This window comes from Manis pentadactyla, chromosome 4, assembly GCF_030020395.1.
Source record: "Manis pentadactyla isolate mManPen7 chromosome 4, mManPen7.hap1, whole genome shotgun sequence".
Taxonomy (NCBI): Eukaryota; Metazoa; Chordata; class Mammalia; order Pholidota; family Manidae; genus Manis; species Manis pentadactyla.
This window is the reverse complement of record NC_080022.1, coordinates 122,416,212-122,433,572: the sequence shown is the minus strand read 5'-3', so window position 1 is coordinate 122,433,572 and position 17,361 is coordinate 122,416,212. Positions and strand designations below refer to the sequence as shown.

The window sequence follows — 17,361 nt, the reverse complement described above, 5'->3', positions numbered from 1 at the left end:
GGCCCGGGGGTTTTTTTCTTTGGTAGTTTTTTGCTTACCGCTTCAACTTCGTTGCTGGTAATTGGTCTGTTTAGATTTTCTGTTTCTTCCTGGGTCAGTCTTGGAAGGTTGTATTTTTCTAGGAAGTTGTCCATTTCTCCTAGGTTTCCCAGCTTGTTAGCATAAAGGTTTTTATAGTATTCTCTAATAATTCTTTGTGTTTCTGTGGGCTCCGTCGTGATTTTTCCTTTCTCGTTTCTGATACTGTTGATTTGTGTTGACTCTCTTTTCTTCTTAATAAGTCTGGCTAGAGGCTTATCTATTTTGTTTATTTTCTCGAAGAACCAGCTCTTGGTTTCATTGATTTTTGCTATTGTTTTATTCTTCTCAATTTTATTTATTTCTTCTCTGATCTTTATTATGTCCCTCCTTCTGCTGACCTTAGGCCTCATCTGTTCTTCTTTTTCCAATTTCGATAATTGTGACATTAGACCATTCATTTGGGATTGCTCTTCCTTTTTTAAATATGCTTGGATTGCTATATACTTTCCTCTTAAGACTGCTTTTGCTGTGTCCCACAGAAGTTGGGGCTTAGTGTTGTTGTTGTCATTTGTTTCCATATATTGCTGGATCTCCATTTTGATTTGGTCATTGATCCATTGATTATTTAGGAGCGTGTTGTTAAGCCTCCATGTGTTTGTGAGCCTCTTTGCTTTCTTTGTACAGTTTATTTCTAGTTTTATGCCTTTGTGGTCTGAAAAGTTGGTTGGTAGGATTTCAATCTTTTGGAATTTTCTGAGGCTCTTTTTGTGGCCTAGTATGTGGTCTATTCTGGAGAATGTTCCATGTGCACTTGAGAAGAATGTATATCCCCCTGCTTTTGGATGTAGAGTTCTATAGATGTCTATTAGGTCCATCTGCTCTACTGTGTTGTTCAGTGCTTCCGTGTCCTTACTTATTTTCTGCCCAGTGGATCTATCATTTGGGGTGAGTGGTGTGTTGAAGTCTCCTAGAATGAATGCATTGCAGTCTATATCCCCCTTTAGTTCTGTTAGTATTTGTTTCACATATGCTGGTGCTCCTGTGTTGGGTGCATATATATTTAGAATGGTTATATCTTCTTGTTTGACTGAGCCCTTTATCATTATGTAGTGTCCTTCTCTATCTCTTGTTACTTTCTTTGTTTTGAAGTCTATTTTGTCTGATATTAGTACTGCAACCCCTGGTTTCTTCTCGCTGTTGTTTGCTTGAAATATGTTTTTCCATCCCTTGACTTTTAGTCTGTACATGTCTTTGGGTTTGAGGTGAGTTTCTTGTAAGCAGCATATAGATGGGTCTTGCTTTTTTATCCATTCTATTACTCTGTGTCTTTTGATTGGTGCATTCAACCCATTAACATTTAGGGTGACTATTGAAAGATATGTACTTATTGCCATTGCAGGCTTTAAATTCGTGGTTACCAAAGGATCAAGGTTAGCCTCTTTAGTATCTTACTGCCTAACTTAGCTCGCTTATTGAGCTGTTATATACACTGTCTGGAGATTCTTTTCTTCTCTCCCTTCTTGTTCCTCCTCCTCGATTCTTCATATGTTGGGTGTTTTGTGCTGTGCTCTTTCTAGGAGTGCTCCCATCTAGAGCAGTCCCTGTAAGATGTTCTGTAGAGGTGGTTTGTGGAAAGCAAATTCCCTCAGCTTTTGTTTGTCTGGGAATTGTTTAATCCCACCGTCATATTTGAATGATAGTCGTGCTGGATACAGTATCCTTGGTTCAAGGCCCTTCTGTTTCATTGTATTAAATATATCATGCCATTCTCTTCTGGCCTGTAGGGTTTCTGTTGAGAAATCTGATGTTAGCCTGATAGGTTTCCCTTTATAGGTGACCTTTTTCTCTCTAGCTGCCTTTAAAACTCTTTCCTTGTCCTTGATCTTTGCCATTTTAATTATTATGTGTCTTGGTGTTGTCCTTCTTGGATCCTTTCTGTTGGGGGTTCTGTGTATTTCCGTGGTCTGTTCGATTATTTCCTCCCCCAGTTTGGGGAAGTTTTCAGCAATTATTTCTTGTAAGATACTTTCCATCTCTTTTCCTCTCTCTTCTTCTTCTGGGACCCCTATAATACGGATATTGTTCCTTTTGGATTGGTCACACAGTTCTCTTAATATTGTTTCATTCCTGGAGATCCTTTTGTCTCTCTCTATGTCAGCTTCTATGCATTCCTGTTCTCTGATTTCAATTCCATCAATGGCCTCTTGCATTCTATCCATTCTGCTTATAAACCCTTCCAGAGTTTGTTTCATTTCTGCGATCTCCTTTCTGGCATCTGTGATCTCCCTCCGGACTTCATCCCATATCTCTTGCGTATTTCTCTGCATCTCTGTCAGCATGTTTATGATTCTTATTTTGAATTCTTTTTCAGGAAGACTGGTTAGGTCTGTCTCCTTCTCTGGTGTTGTCTCTGTGATCTTTGTCTGCCTGTAGCTTTGCCTTTTCATGGTGATAGGAATAGTTTGCAGAGCTGGGATGAGTGACAGCTGGAAGCACTTCCTTTCTTGTTGGTTTGTGGCCCTCCTCTCCTGGGAGAACAGCGACCTCTAGTGGCTTGTGCTGCGCAGCTGCGCACAGACAGAGTTTCTGCTTCCTGCCCGGCTGCTATGGAGTTAATCTCCGCTGTTGCTGTGTGCGTGGCCTGGCTCGGGCAGCTACTCCAAAATGGTGGAGTCGCGTTGGAGCAGGAGCTGCTGGGAGGCTATTTATCTCCGTAAGGGGCCTCCCTGCTCCTTGCAGCCCAGGGGTTAGGGTGCCCAGAGATCCCCGGATTCCCTACCTCTGGATTAAGTGTCCCGCCCTGCCCCTTTAAGACTTCCAAAAAGCACCCGCGAAAACAAAACAACGACCACCAAAAAAAAAAAGAAAAAGAAAAAAAATTTTTTAATTTAAAAAAAAAAAAAATTTTTTTTAATTAAAAAAAAAAAGGTGGTCGCTCGTTTGTCTTTATTCTCCAGTGCCAGCCTCGGGCCTCTGCTCAGCGGTCTTGCTGTTTCCCTAGTATTGGGGTCCCTGTCCCTTTAAGACTTCCAAAAAGTGCTCGCCAAAACAAAACAGCAAAAAAGCAAAAAAAAAAAAAGAAAATGGTTGCGCGCTTTTCTTATGTTCTCCGACACCCGGCCTCCAGTGCCCGCTCACTGTTCTTGCTGCCCTGTTTTCCTAGTATCGAGGGCCCTGCACTCTGGCCCGGATGGCTGGGGCTGGGTGTTCAGCAGTCCTGGGCTCCGTCTCCCTCCCGCTCTGCCTGCTCTTCTCCGGCCGGGAGTTGGGGGGATGGGCGCTCGGCTCCCGCGGGGCCGGGGCTTGTATCTTACCCCCTTCGCGAGTTGCTGGGTTCTCTCAGGTGCAGATGTGGTCTGGATATTGTCCTGTGTCCTCTGGTCTTTATTCTAGGAAGGGTTGTCTTTGTTATATTTTCATAGATATATGTTGTTTTGGGAGGAGATTTCCGCTGCTCTACTCACGCCGCCATCTTCCGCCCCTCCTCCCTATGTCTTTTGATTGGAGCATTTAGTCCATTTACATTTAAAGTAATTATTGATAGGCACATCTTTTTTTTTTTTTTTTGAGATTTTCTCCTGCCTTCCTTGTCTGGGACACTGGCAAGACCATCTATGTGGTCACCCTCATGATAGGCACATCTTTTGTTAATTGTTTTCTGGTTGTATTTGTAGTTCTTCTCTTCTTGTTCTCTTCTCTTGTGTTGATGACCTTCTTTAGTGTTAAATGGGCTCCTTTCTCTTTATTGTTGTGTATCTATTATAGGTTTTTGGTTTGTGGTTACCAAAAGGTTTATATATAGCACCCTACATACAGCAGTTTGTATTAGGTTGATGGTTGCTTTCGCTCTAAAAGCACTACTATTAAATATTCCCTCCCCTATGTTTTATATATGTGATGTCATATTTTGCATCTTTTTATTTTGTGTGTCCCTTGACTCATTCTTGTGTATGTAACCGATTTTACTATTTTTATCCTTTGTCCTTCTTAATAGCTTTATAATTGATCTGCTACCATTACCATATGTTTGCTTTTACCAGTGAAGTTTTTTCCTTTCATACTTCCTTACTTCTAGTTATAGCCTTTTATTTTCTGCTTAAATAAGTCCCTGTAACATTCCATTTAAGGCCTGTTCAGTGGTGATGAACTTCTTTAACTTTTGTTTGTCTGGGAAACTGTATCACCCCCAATTATGAACAATAACCTTACTGGGTAGAATATTCTTGCTTGTAGTTTTCCTTTCAGCACTTTGAATACATCATGTCACTACTTCCTTCTGGTCTGTAATGTTTCTGCTGAAAAATCAGCTGATAGCCTTATGGGGTTTCCCTTGTATATGTTTGCTTTTTTCTTGCTGCTTTTAAGAATTTCTCTAACCTTTAATTTTTGCCATTTTAATTATTATGTGTCCTGGTTTGGGCCTCCTTGGGTTCATCTTATCTGAAGCTCTGATTCCTTGACCTGATGTCTGTTTCCTTACCCAGGCTAGGGAAGTTTCCAGGTATTATTTCTTCAAACAAGTTTTCTGACCCTTTCTCTCCCTCTTATATAATGCAAACCCCTATACTGTGAATGTGATTATGCTTGAAGCTGCTGCAGACGTCCCTTAGTCTATCCTCATTTTTTTTTCTTTTTGCTGTTCAGCTTGATTGCTTCCCACTATCCTGTCTTCCAGATTGCTGATCTGCTCTTCTGCATCCTATCATCTGCTGCTGATTCTCCCTAGTGTATTTTTCATTCCTGTTATTGTATCCCTCAGCTCTGACTCAATAATGTATTTTCTATCTTTTTGTTGAAGTTCTCACTGAGCTCATTCACTCCTCTCTCCAGTCTGATGAGTATCTTTATGACCATTACTTTGAACTCTTCATCAGGTAGATGGCTTATATCTGTTTTGTTTAGCTCTTTTTCTGCTGTTTTATCTTGTTCTTTCATTTTGAACATATTACTCTGCTTTCTCATTTTGTCTGACTCTCTGCGCTTGTTTCTATGTATTAGGTAGGCCACTATGTCCCCTGATCTTGAAAGTGGCCTTCTGTAGTAGGCGTCCTGTGGTGCCCAGCAGTGCAATACCCCATGGTCACCAGAACCAGGTGCTCCAGGGTGTCCCCTGTGTGGGCTGCATGCACTCTCTTCTTAGGCTGGGCCACAATTGCTGCAGTTTTGTTCCTGCAGGCTTGTTCCTGCACGGCTGCCAGAGAGGCCCTGCTGTGCCTTGTGCAGGCATGCTGGTGTGTGGGGTTAGCTCCACTCCTCCCCAGGGCATGAGCTGCTCTTGAGGGGCACTGGACACTGGGGTTGGCTGCGCAGTATAGCAAGGCAGCTGCCACTCTGAGGGGGACAGCAGGCCCCACCGGGTATGGCAGGGTGGAAGTATTTTTGGAACGGTGCCCGCTGGAGTGGGGCGAGTCTGCAGAGGAGAACTGGGGTGAGACAGGCAATGCCAGCACAATAGATGGAGAGCATCAGACTGGCTCCAGCAGGTGACCAGCCAACTAGGCCAAAGGAGAGCTCCCACCAGGACCTCCTCCCCCAGCTAAGCTCCTGCAGGTCTCTGCCCTTCTAGCACACATCTCAAAGTTAGTCAGTAAATCTCCTGCATGTATAACCCAGGCACTTTCCAAACTGCTGCCTCTGTGCTAGGTCTCAGACCAACCGGCGCAGCCCCCCAACCCTCCAACAGCAGAGCCTCAGCCTCCACGGCCTGCTCGCTCTCCCAGAGGTAAGCCCTGTTGGCTTTCAAAGCCAGCATTAGGGGGCTCGTCTTCCCAGTGCAGGTGCCTGGGGCTGGGTGCCTGGTGTGGGGCCCCTGCACCTCCTCACCTCCCTCCCTCCTGATAGTGGGGTTCTGGTAGGGTGAGAGCTTAGACCCCACCTGCATCTCTGCCCCTTTTACCCTGCTCGATGTTGCCTCCTCTTTACATCATCAGCTGTGGAAGACCCGTTCTGCCTGCCGTCAGGTCATTTTCAGAGTGAGGTGCTGCCTCAGTGTGTATGTGGGAGTTGATCGCAGAAACCTCCTGTTCTACCATCTTCCTAGAATTGACTTTTTTCAGAATCCTCTTTCTTCCCATTCATGCCCCACACAAAAGTCTGGCATGAGTCCTCTGGAGAAAGCACACTCCTCCCTTAGCCCAGACTGAGTCAGAGGCCATCCTCAAGCCCATGACAGTTCTTAACTTTAATTCTTTCAATTTGCTATTTGCTATTAAGTTCCTCCTGCCAAGGGCAGTGTCTCCAGCCTCTTAGCCTCAGAGATAAAGAGCACAACCTATTAATGCCCTTAGGGAAAATAACCATGTCTGAAGCCCAATTTCTGAAGAATCAAGCATTGGGAAAGGCTGGGCCTCAGTTCCCATATCTGAGGAAAAAGGATGAAGGAAGAGGTCTTATCTTCCACAGGTCCTTGTAGCTGTTAGCCAAAGCCTGTGACATTCACACACGCCGGCCAAGGGGGAGCTTTCCCCTTCCTCCCTCAGCCATATCACTATTTAGCTATAGTCCTCCTTGTCCCATGTAGTGTTCAAAGCGTCCCAGTGACAGTATGCTGGTACCCTCATTCACCCACCACTAGAAGAGGCCACTCGTCAGGCGGGTCCTTCTGGATGACCCAGAGCTTGGAGGCTTTCCCCCCAGTTGTTCACATGCCAGCTGAGGGCTCCTGGGAAGATGCGCTCACCCAGTCCTGGCTTCTGGGTGACCTGGGCTGATCATAACTTCCTGAGCCTCGGAAGGTAACAGCATCTGTCCCCATAAGGTGTCATAAAGATGAAATGAGATCAGCCTGGCACACAGGAAGCCGTCAAGAGTGGCTGCTGTTCAGAAGACTAGAATGGCTAATGTCCAGAGTATCTGAGGACGCCACTCCCCCTATGTGTCCCTGCAGTATATACCCAAGCTGCGGCCACAGGTTACCGACCAAAAGCGAAACACAGAGACTGGGTCCCAGAGTAACTGGGTCTGCCAGTGCTCGGCGGAGAGGCCCCCGGAGCCAGCGACCCCACGCACACAGTTACAGAGAAAGGCGTGCAGATTATCTGTCATGTGAAAAGGTTCATTTTGCCCCTTTCCACATGCTTATTCTCCAGATGATCAAAGCCACCTGTCTTTTCAGGATTCTGTGGAAATACTGCTGAGACAGGAAGCCGACGCTGCTCTAGGGCAGGCTCGCCACCCCTCTGGGCACACAGAGCGGTGCAGGCTGAGCCTGGTCTGCAAAGGAGCTCCTGGTCACGTAGGGCTCCCCCAGCCTCTGGGGCAGCTCCAGGCCACATCCCGGGCAGGCCCGAGGTGGCCAGCCAAACTCTCCCTCTCCCACCCTCCAGGGGGAACCCTGTGCTCTTGTCCACACCTTGACTGCTCACAGGCTCTGCTCCTTCTCCCCTCTGCCCAGCAGCTACCAGGAGCTCCTAGGTGACCATCCAGCTGGTTGGACTCTGCTGGGGGCGGGACCTCTAGGCACCTGCCCTCCAGATTGGATTACCCTGGTTCTGCGAAGTCCTTGAGAGCCTTACTGGGCAGACCAGACCAGACCTTGGCCTCGGCCTGGATATGTGTGTGCCCAGCCAGGAGCTCACCTGCCCGGGAACGAGCCCCCAACCAGGCTGGAGGCTCCCACTGACCCCTGTGGACAAGGGCTCAGATGCGGCCACTGCGCAGCCACTGCTCCAGGCTGGGGGTGGAGCTGAGGGGACTGCATGCCAACAGTGGAGGGTGAACAACTGCAGAGCAGCACCCAAACACCCTCCTGAGTCCTGGGTGACCTTTCCTCCACTCCTGAGAGCCACGTTCCCTCATGTAGGTACAGAAGGGCACCAGGACTACACAAGAGAGCCGCAGCCTGGACCTGAGGGCCAGGCAGCCACTGCCCCGCAGCCGATCCTCGACCTCAGCACCTGCCGGTCTCTGAGCGCCTCTCCGCCCCCTCCTTGCTAACGCCTGAGAGATCCTTTCAGAAGACGGCTCCCCCTCTTTTCTTCACAAGAATTTATGAGCCATCTTGTTTCCTACATCATTTCACCAGACAGCTCTGCCTGTCACTGGGCTCTGTCACCTAGGGCTCCCTCCCCACGTCTTTTTTGACTAGCCCCTGTCACTGCCTGGCTTCCCCCGCGCATGACACACCCTAACACACCTGTTTCACCCAGTCACTCATCTACTTACCCTAAATTTACCCATCCCTACCCCACGGCAGGCATCAGGTGGAGGACCCAGTCCGAAATACACACCAAGTCCCTCCCTCAGAGTTCACGCTGGGCAGGAGGGGCTATGACCACGTATAAAGACACAGGTTAATGACAGAGCCGGTGATAAACAACTGCAGTGGCTGAGAAGCCTCTTCAGATGGGGAGATGGGAGGAAAAACAGGGCAGACAGGGTGGGGAAAGACCTTGGGTGTGAGGTCAGAGGGTGCAGACAGGGTGGCCAGAAGCCAGGTCACACAGGGCCTGAAGCCGGGGCGGGTGCTCGGATCTTACTGCAGGCTCCATTGCCCAACTTCATGAGGGGGAACTTCGATCTGGTTGATGTTTCAAATCGATGTCTCTCCTAGCCGTGTAAGAGAATGGTTATGGGGAGCTTGGAAGAGGAGGTCGGGACCGCGTGGTGGCCCACTAGGAGCTAGTCAGGAACGGTGGAGAGGACATGTACAATTAAGTTCAAGAAGGGAACATTAAGATTCTACCAAAAGGGGGCCCTTGCAGGGTGACCTGACAGGAGCCCCTCGGTGGCACTGCAGTGATGATGGAACTGGAGGCAGTGACATGGTTGACTTCCTGGAGTTCACCATGGAAGGAAACAGAGGAACAGACAGGTGCAGGAGGATGGACACAGCCTATGTATATGTTATGGCCGCTTCCTGGAACCACTGTAACAAAGTGCCACAGTGTGGAGGCTTAGAATATTTATTCTCTCTCAGTCCAGAGGCCAGAAGCCTGGTTCTAGTTGTTGACAGGACCACACTCCCTCCAGAGGCTGGGGGGAATCCATTCCACACTCCCTCAGAGGCTGGGGGGAATCCCACGATCCCTCCAGAGGCCCTGGGGAGAATCCATTTAATGCTCCCTCCAGAGGCTGAGGGGAATCCATTCCACGATCCCTCCAAAGGTTGTGGGGAATCCATTCCATGCTCCCTCAGAGGCTCTGGGGGGAATCCATCCCACACTCCCTCAGAGGCTGGGGGGAATCCCACGATCCCTCCAGAGGCTCTGGGAGAATCCATTCAATGCTCCCTCCAGAGGCTGAGGGGAATCCATTCCACGATCCCTCCAGAGGCTCTGGGGAGAATCCACTCCATGCTCCCTCAGAGGTTTGGGGGATTCCACTCCATGCTCCCTCAGAGGCCGGGGGAATCCACTCCACGCTCCCTCCAGCCTCTGGTGTCTACCCTGGCATCCCCTTGGCTGGGACCACATCACTCCCGGCTTTGCCTCCACCTTCTCAGGGCCTCCTCCTTTCTCTCTGCAGGTGTTTTTTAAGGATGTAACTGCATTTAGGGGCCACCAGATAACCTAGGCTAAGCTCTTCCTCTCAAGATCCATCTAAGGTAATATTCTTTCTTTTCACATGTGAGGTAATATTCACAAGTATTCTGGGGGGTAGGAAAGGTGCAGAAACACCTCCTTTTCCAGTCCAGCCAGTTGGCATTTTTGCACCTAGCATCACCTCAGGGCTCCTCTTTCCTCCTGCCCTGTAACTATCCACTTTGGTGTTTGCCTTGATAACTGGGTGGCAGGTAGGGGCTGTGGCCTCTGCGGCCCAGCTGACCACAGGGCCTCACACTCAGCGCTTTGGGGCACAAATGCCCTCCAAGCTACTGTGCCAGTGAGCTGGGTGGAGCCAAGGGTGAGTCCATGGACTTGCTGGCTCCCTGCTTGCAGATACTGACACTGGGATCCCACACACACCCCACCCAGTAGGGCCTGGCAGGGCCCTGTAACCTGCATCTAGCTGCTCACAGAGGGCCATACTCCCCAGAAGCAGGAAGTGCTGAGACAGCTGAGGGCAGAAGGTCTGCCCTGGGTACCAGCCCCCAAGAGGGCTCAGCAGCCATGAGAACCGGGCCATCTCTGCAGCACCCGAGGGTGGGAGTTGGTGCTAGGGAAAGGTCAGATGCTGCTGGGGCTGCTTGCACACCCCTCTTCCGGACTACTGAACTCCTGTGGGCAGGTAGGAGGGCAGAGATGGGACAAGCTTCCTAGTGACTCTCCACTGAGCATGCATTCCCTCCCTACCCCCAACTTCTACCCTTCTGCCCTTAGCAAATGCAAAGGAGAAGTTAGGGGCCTGTGATTCACATTTCTTTCCCTTTAACACACCCACACCCACTTTTTTCAAGACCCAGCCCAACACAAATCAGGACAAGAACTAATAGATTTAAACTTCTATGGAACTTCCTGCTCCACGAGGCACAGGGGATTGGTTCTTCAAGCAACTCCTGTTAAGCTGGGGTCTGTTTGGACCTCTGCCAGGGGAAAGCCCAGTGGGTTTCCGTTAGATGGGAACTCAGGCTGGGGGCCTGTGGCTGCCTGCTGGATGCAAACAGTCCAAAAGGCCATCAGTGAGCAACACGAGAACCAAGAGGCAGGAAAGGGACCACTAAGTGAGAAGAAAGAGGAGGGCACCCTGTCACCACAGCCTGGGGAATCCCTGGGCTCTGTCACACCTCAGGGGATGCATAGGGCCTCCTGATCAGATGTGAAAGGCAGAAGCATGTGGAAAGGCCCAGACACACAGATCAGTCTCACTGTCCTGGCAAACAGGAGGCTCCTGTTCCCATTGGGACCCAGGGCACAGCCCACATGGACCAGGCTCAACATGTCTGCCTGCTAAAAAGGCTTCTGAGCACATTCTCCCAGTCAATTCCCTCAGATACATTCCCTTACAACCACCAATTTACTGCAGGCAGGATCCACTTCCAGAAATGGCAGTATGCTTTCTGCCGACAACCCAGATACTGATGCCACACACAGCCCCACAAGCCAGCCCCATGGCCAGTGGAAATACCGCACCAGTTCAGAGTTCAGGTCCTGGCTCCAACACTCATTCCAGATACACCATCCTGGGCAAGACTCCAATTTCTCCGAGCCACCATCCCCTCACCTACAAGATGCAGGTAAGAGCACCTACTCTCTGGAGCTGCAGCAAGGATGGAGTGACAGAAGTTTAATATAAACTGCCTTGCAGGGCTGGCACATAGCTGGAACTCAATAAATTCCTTCCCTTCTCAACTACTTCTGCGACTGTTTCCCTCTCTCAGCTCCAAACCCAAAGAGATCCCAAGCCGCTTAAGTCAGAAATGCGGAAGGGGCCCAGGCAGGGAAGAGAGTAAATACTCCCAGCAAAGCGGGAAAACCCCTGACACTCCGCTCTCAAGCTCTCAGCTTTGAATTAGGCTGTGAGCTCCATCTGGGGCCCCACCCCCGCTGCTGGCTCCATCCCCGGAATCCTCCATCTCCCCAGTGTGGGAGGAAGCGAGGACCCCAGAGTTTTCCAGTTTTCTGAAATCCTGGTGGCACTTTCCCACCTGCTGGGACAGGGCCTAAGGGGATAAACAAAGGTACACAACTTCGTGAGGCTCCACAGCTGCTCCTCCTGGCGACAGGCAAGCAAGAGTTAACTCTTGAAAAGTACAAGGAGGTGATCTGAGTCCCCAGTTAAGCATGCAGGGGCAAAGGTTCTTAACGTTCCCCAAAGTTAACTGGCACCCACCCCAATCCCCGGTGGCATGGAGCTCATTTTGCCGCAGGTGAGTTCTGAAATCGAGTCGGGAGATGTGTCCACGAAGTCCCAGCGTCCAAAGCTGCCCTGGAACCTCCCCAGCCTCCCGGACCCTTCGCCCCCCCCAACCCCTGAGTATCGTCTGGCCACCGCTCCAGGTCGCCCGCGGGTGAGGGGCGGGAGGAAACAGTTGCCCTTTTTCCCCGCGGAGGAGGACATGCGGTCACCACACCTCCTGCCCCCAGGCCTCCACCCGCTGGCTCGGGTAGCGCTTTCCCGGAATTTCCACGGCAGGCCGGGCGTCCCGCTTCCGCAGCCCCTGGAGCCATCCCTATGCAGATCCCCTTAAAGACACGTGCCCCTTCGGGGAAGCAGAGGCCTCCACGGTCCGGCCCCGGGGCACCGAGGTGGGATGCCCGGGCGCACGTGTCTCGGAAGGACAGCGCCCTCTGGGCTGGGAACCAGAGCGCAGAGCGCCCCTCGGGTCCCCCAGGGCAGAACCTGGGCCTGGAGGGGGCGATCTTCCGCAGGGCTTCGACCCGCCCCAGGGTCGGGGGCGCCTTGCGCCTCACCTGAGTGGGATGAGGATGGCCAGGTACCTGTCGACAGCCACGGCCAAGAGGCTGAAGATGGAGCTCTGGGTGAGCACAAGCACGAAGCAGGCGAGGAAGAGGCAGCTGTGGAAGTCAGTGCAGAAGCCCAGGCTGATGGTGATGGCAAAGGGGATGGCGAACAGCCCCACGGCCACGTCGGCCGCCGCCAGAGACACCAGGAAGTAGTTGGTGGGCGTCTGCAGCGCGCTCGACATGCCCACCGCGGCGCACACCAGCACGTTGCCCGCCACCGACAGCGCGGCGAGGGCCAGCTCCAGCGCCACGTACAGCGCGTCCTGCGCCCCCAGCGGCATGGCCGAACCGGGTCGATCTTCGGCGCTGCCGGCCCGGGGCGCGCTGGGCGCGGGGCAGCCGCGTGGGCCCCGCGGGGCACGTCTGGAGCGCCCGCACCGCGCGTCAGCCCGCGGCGTCTGATCTGCCGCGCTCGCGCGCTCCGGGCCCGGGCTTGGAGGGCGGGACCGCGGGGAGGCGGCAACGCCCATTGGCAGGCGCGCCCGCCGGTCTCGGACCCGGCGCAGCACCGCCCCTCCCCGAGCCCGGTCCGCCCGCGCGGGGGCCCTGGGGCTTCGGCTGCGCGCTGCCTGGCGGGGCTGTACGACTAGCGGGCGTTCAGTGGTGACCAAATCTGACGAAGTCAAGTCCCCCAACTTTCCCTAATGCCCCAACTCGGAGGGTCCCGAGCGAGCGCATTATCTTCCAACAAGCGCCGCGCGCGGGGAGCCGGGGCTGCCCGGGGATTGGGCCCGGACTCGGCCCGGGGAGCCCGCCAGCCCCCGCGAGCCCTCCACGAGAGGACCCCCAGCCACCCCACTGCCTAGCAGGACGGGTTGGACTCGAGGCCTTTGGGGGCTCCCCACGCGCACCCCACTCACTGGGCAGGCGGGGCTTACCTTGCAGACAGGGCACCATGCCACAGGTTAGGGACGGAGGGCCCTGAACTCACAGGCTGCCTCGGCCCCACGTTCCCGCCTGACCTGTCCCCGGGCGCAACACCCACGGCAAGGATCGCCCTGGGTCGCTGCGGCTCTGCCTTCTCCCACCCTGTGTCACACTCTATGCCCTTCATTTCCTTGTCCGGACCCCTAAAACGCCAGTGTCCCCCAAGCCATCTTCACACCCACCCTGGATACACTCAGGCTCCCAAAGCCTCACGCGTGGCCCTTCCGCTCTTGAGTCCCCAGCCCTAAGCGCCTCAAGGGTGCCAGACCTGAGCCCCCCAAAATCAAGCTCATCTTCAACTCAGCTCCAAACCTATGCCCTCTCCTCCTCCCAGACTCAGTTATTGACCTTACGCTGCCCTCCAGGAAGTGTGCTGACACCCTCCTCCTTCCTCACGCACCTCCAAATGCGTCTGGTGCTGCCACATCTGCGTCCAGAGCTTTGCTGCGCTCCCCTCAAAGCCAGGCCCCAGAGTCTGCTCCCGCCAGCGCGCCCTCATTGCTGTCCTGGGTCCCTGGTCAAACTTCCGTGGTCCTCACCAACACCATCATTCTAGAACACACCTGGCCCCACTCAGCCTTTTGCTGGCACTCACCCAACAAGGTAGTTAAAATTGTCAGGCAACAGGAAAAGATGTTTGTAAAATGATGTTAGTGTTAAGCACAAAATAAAACACGCAGGTGACTGTTAAAGAGTATTGGATTTCTTTTGGGGTGATGAAAAAATTCTAAATGTGCCAATGGTTGCACAACTGTGAATACACTAAAAAATTCACTGGACTGTACATTTTAAATGAATGAATTGTATGGCATATGGATTAGATCTCAATATAGCTGTAATGTAGCTCCATTTAGTTGTAAGAAAACAAAACCCCTTAGCTTCCAACTGGCATGACCCCCAGGAACCTTGGCCTCTCTAACAGGGGCAATGTCTACCAAAAACACTCACAGTTAATGTTCTGGGTTTGTGAGGTTATTATCAGGGATTTTTATTTTTCTGTATTTACAATGTGGTTTTGTTACTTCTATAAAGAAAAAAAAGTTGATTTTATGTTAAAATATGGGAAAGCCCACAAATTCCATGCCCTGGCTATCTGAGTTTTCCACCACCCATGCTCTTGACACAAACTACTGTTACCACACAGATGACAAACTAGAACCTCAGTGAGATCAAGGGACCTGGGCCAGAGCACTTCCTTGGGGTGGCACAGGGTGAAAGGATTAGGGAGGGTTCCAGGGGAGGTGGTTTTTGCAGAGTGTGCAAGGGTAGGCAGTGGGGAGGTATCCAGGTGGGAGCCATGCCCAGAGGGGGTGGGGACAGAGGCCCTGCTCAGGGCCAGCCATGCCCAGGAGAGCAAAGAGAGGAAGCCAGCCCAACATGGGAAGGCTTCCACCACTGGGAAGGGGTGTTGGGTCGTTGCGGGAGGGCTCTGAGCAGGGCTCTGATGCACCAGCGTGTTATCTGGCAGTAGTGGCTGGAGAGTTGGCAGAGGGAGAGGAGGTGGCAGGATGGATGCCAGCTGGTTGTTGTTTCCTGCACACCCTGCAGCCTCTGGGCTCAGCTCCTGAATTTTCTGTGCTTGGAATCACTGTTTCCCCCTTCCAGAGCCCGCCTCTGGACACCCACCAGCAGAGCCTCCCTCCTCTCTGTCCTCTCTTGGCCCCAGCCCCTGCCTAGCAGTGCCCTCAACCCTCAAAGCCACCCTTGCCTCCCCACCAAGTTTACCTGCAACGAACTGAGTTATCTTGATTCCATCAGCCCCAGTACAGAATTCATGCTGGGATTTGAACTGGACTTAGAGGGTCCAGGTGCAGCAGTAAAGGCAACAGGCAATTACCGTTGAGGAGACCCATGAAGAAAGGGTAGGCTCTGGAAGGAGTCATGGGGTTTACTCTTGAAAGCAACCAGACGGCAGTGAACAGAGCCCAGGGCTCAGCAGCAGGGAACCCAAGTGTGATTCCCAGTTCTGAGGTTGACCTTGTACAAGCTAATTGACCTAAACCACAGTTTCTTATGCATAAGATGGAATAACAATACCAACCTCAGGTGGGTCAGGCTAAAAAGGGGCAGGAAGAACCATCTGCCATGTGACCTCCTAATCCAGACTCCTTGAAAACGATTGTAGTGATGGGACCTTCTGCATAAATTAAAACTAGAGCACTGGAAACCCCAGTAGGCCTTTAATTGGTGAAAGTGGAAGGGTACATTTTGTGAACTAAATGACCCTTTGTGGACCTCTTCCAAATGACCAGCACCCATTCCTCCTATCTTCCACTCCTGCTCCATCTTACTTCAGTTGCCAAAGTGGAATCCAGATGGCATATAGATAGTCCCAGAATAGGGGCAGCACTCAGAGATGTTGTCAAAGACCCAGACTCGTTCATCTCTGCCATCTTTCATTTTAGGCTTATTGCCTCATGATCACAAAAAGGCTGCCATGGCTGCAAGCATCACTTGCTCATGTAGCCACATTGAAAGCAGAAAGGGAGCTAGCCTGTTGTTTATCATGGGTCAAAGTGCTGGATCACATGCTACTCTAAACTGATAATGAGCATAGGGAAATGGAACTATCATGCCTCACTTAGTCCAAACATGGTTTAGTCCATGGGGCAGAAGAAAAGGCTCACCTGCCCCAAATATGTTGCCACGTAAATAATCTTGAGATTCTGTAAACTAAACAGGAAGAGAGGACAATGTGCATTGTCCTTCACTGTCTGCGTGACTGTGAGAGGGAAGTTTCAACTTATAACCAGGCCTCACTGACTTGTACATAAAGATGGGGGCCCATCGGGAATAACAGCCCATGGTCCATGGGTTCATGCTTTCCCCTGACTTCAGTTACTCACAAATCCCTCGGACTCTTCTGGGATTCTACAGAGGGTCTCTTACTATTTCTGGAATTTCTACTTCCCTCTGACATCTAAGAATTCATCACTGGTTCAAGCTGGAATTGGTTCCATTTTTCCTTAGATAAGTCTAGTCCCAGGAGGCTCATCAACCTCTGCTCAGTGAACTTCTGTCACTGCCAGACCTCAAGAGGTCGCTCCAGTCTCCAGATGCAGACATAGTAGGAGGCTACAAGTCAGACCAGACTCTGCCCATTCCCACAAACATCATACACTCCCAACGCTGGTGGATTTCACTTTGTCGTTTATTTCTTCTGTATTGCCTTTCGTAGGGCCCTTGAACAGTATTGAACAGTTCACAAAATAGTGAACACTTAATTAATACTGTTGTCACATGTATTCTTTCAGAAGGAAAATGGATGCCAGGCAGTGCAACTCAATTTCCTCAAATATGAAATGTGAGTGAAGGTTAAAACAAGAATCAATTTATGTGATAAATACAGAAGCACATTTAAAAAGTAGTCATTCTATTTGTGCATGAAGCAAATCACACATTTATTCACTCTGCCCTCAATCAGAGACAATGTAACTTCCTTATTCTCCAAATTGTCCTGATCTCTCACTTCACTGGGCCGTAAATACTACTTAGAGTTGCCAATTTACAATATTTTAGTGAAATTACCATGAGGAAGGGAAGTCCCAGGAGGACTGCCCGGCAGCATTCCTGGATAATCAGTTCAGGTTGGAGTGAAAAGACTAGAGAGAATATCTCCAAGAAAAGGAGAAAGAAGCTATGTTACCCGGTATGACTGATGTTATTGAGAGAAACTTTATGTACACTTGAAGGATGTAGCAAATAATCAGTGATAGGTACTTGTAAACTAAGCAAATAAAGGAAACAATTAGTGACTCCAGGGAAAAATTTTGAACAAAAAAGAAAATGCAACAATAGTACATATATGTAGCAGAGTAAACATAATTATACAGTCACAGTACCGTGAAGTGGAAGTTCTTAATCAAAGTGACACTGATTCCTAAGCTTAAGAGGATGTTTAGAAATATGTGCACATGTGTTTTGGTTCTCAATTTTGTGTGGCTGCTCCTGGAATTTTGTGAGGGGAGACTGGGGATGGTAAATGTCCTTTATGAAGTAAAGAATTGCCCTCCCCCCCAAATGGCAATGCTGCCCTTACTGAGACATTCTGAAAATTGAACCTTGATTT

At 50.8% G+C, this 17,361-nt stretch overlaps 1 protein-coding gene across 2 annotated transcripts in view; it reads right to left on the bottom strand.

Moving 5' to 3' along the window:
* Positions 1-12,794, bottom strand: part of ADORA2B (adenosine A2b receptor) — a 33,772-nt gene extending 20,978 nt beyond the window's left edge. The window contains exon 1 of one of the 2 annotated variants that reach the window (XM_057500821.1): positions 12,339-12,794. In XM_057500821.1, the coding sequence (XP_057356804.1) occupies positions 12,339-12,646 (308 nt within the window). In that variant the 5' untranslated portion in view covers positions 12,647-12,794. Of the gene's footprint in view, positions 1-12,311 lie in introns of both variants that reach the window. The other variant, XM_036920656.2, reaches the window with a different exon arrangement.
* Between the last annotated feature and the right edge of the window lie 4,567 nt (positions 12,795-17,361).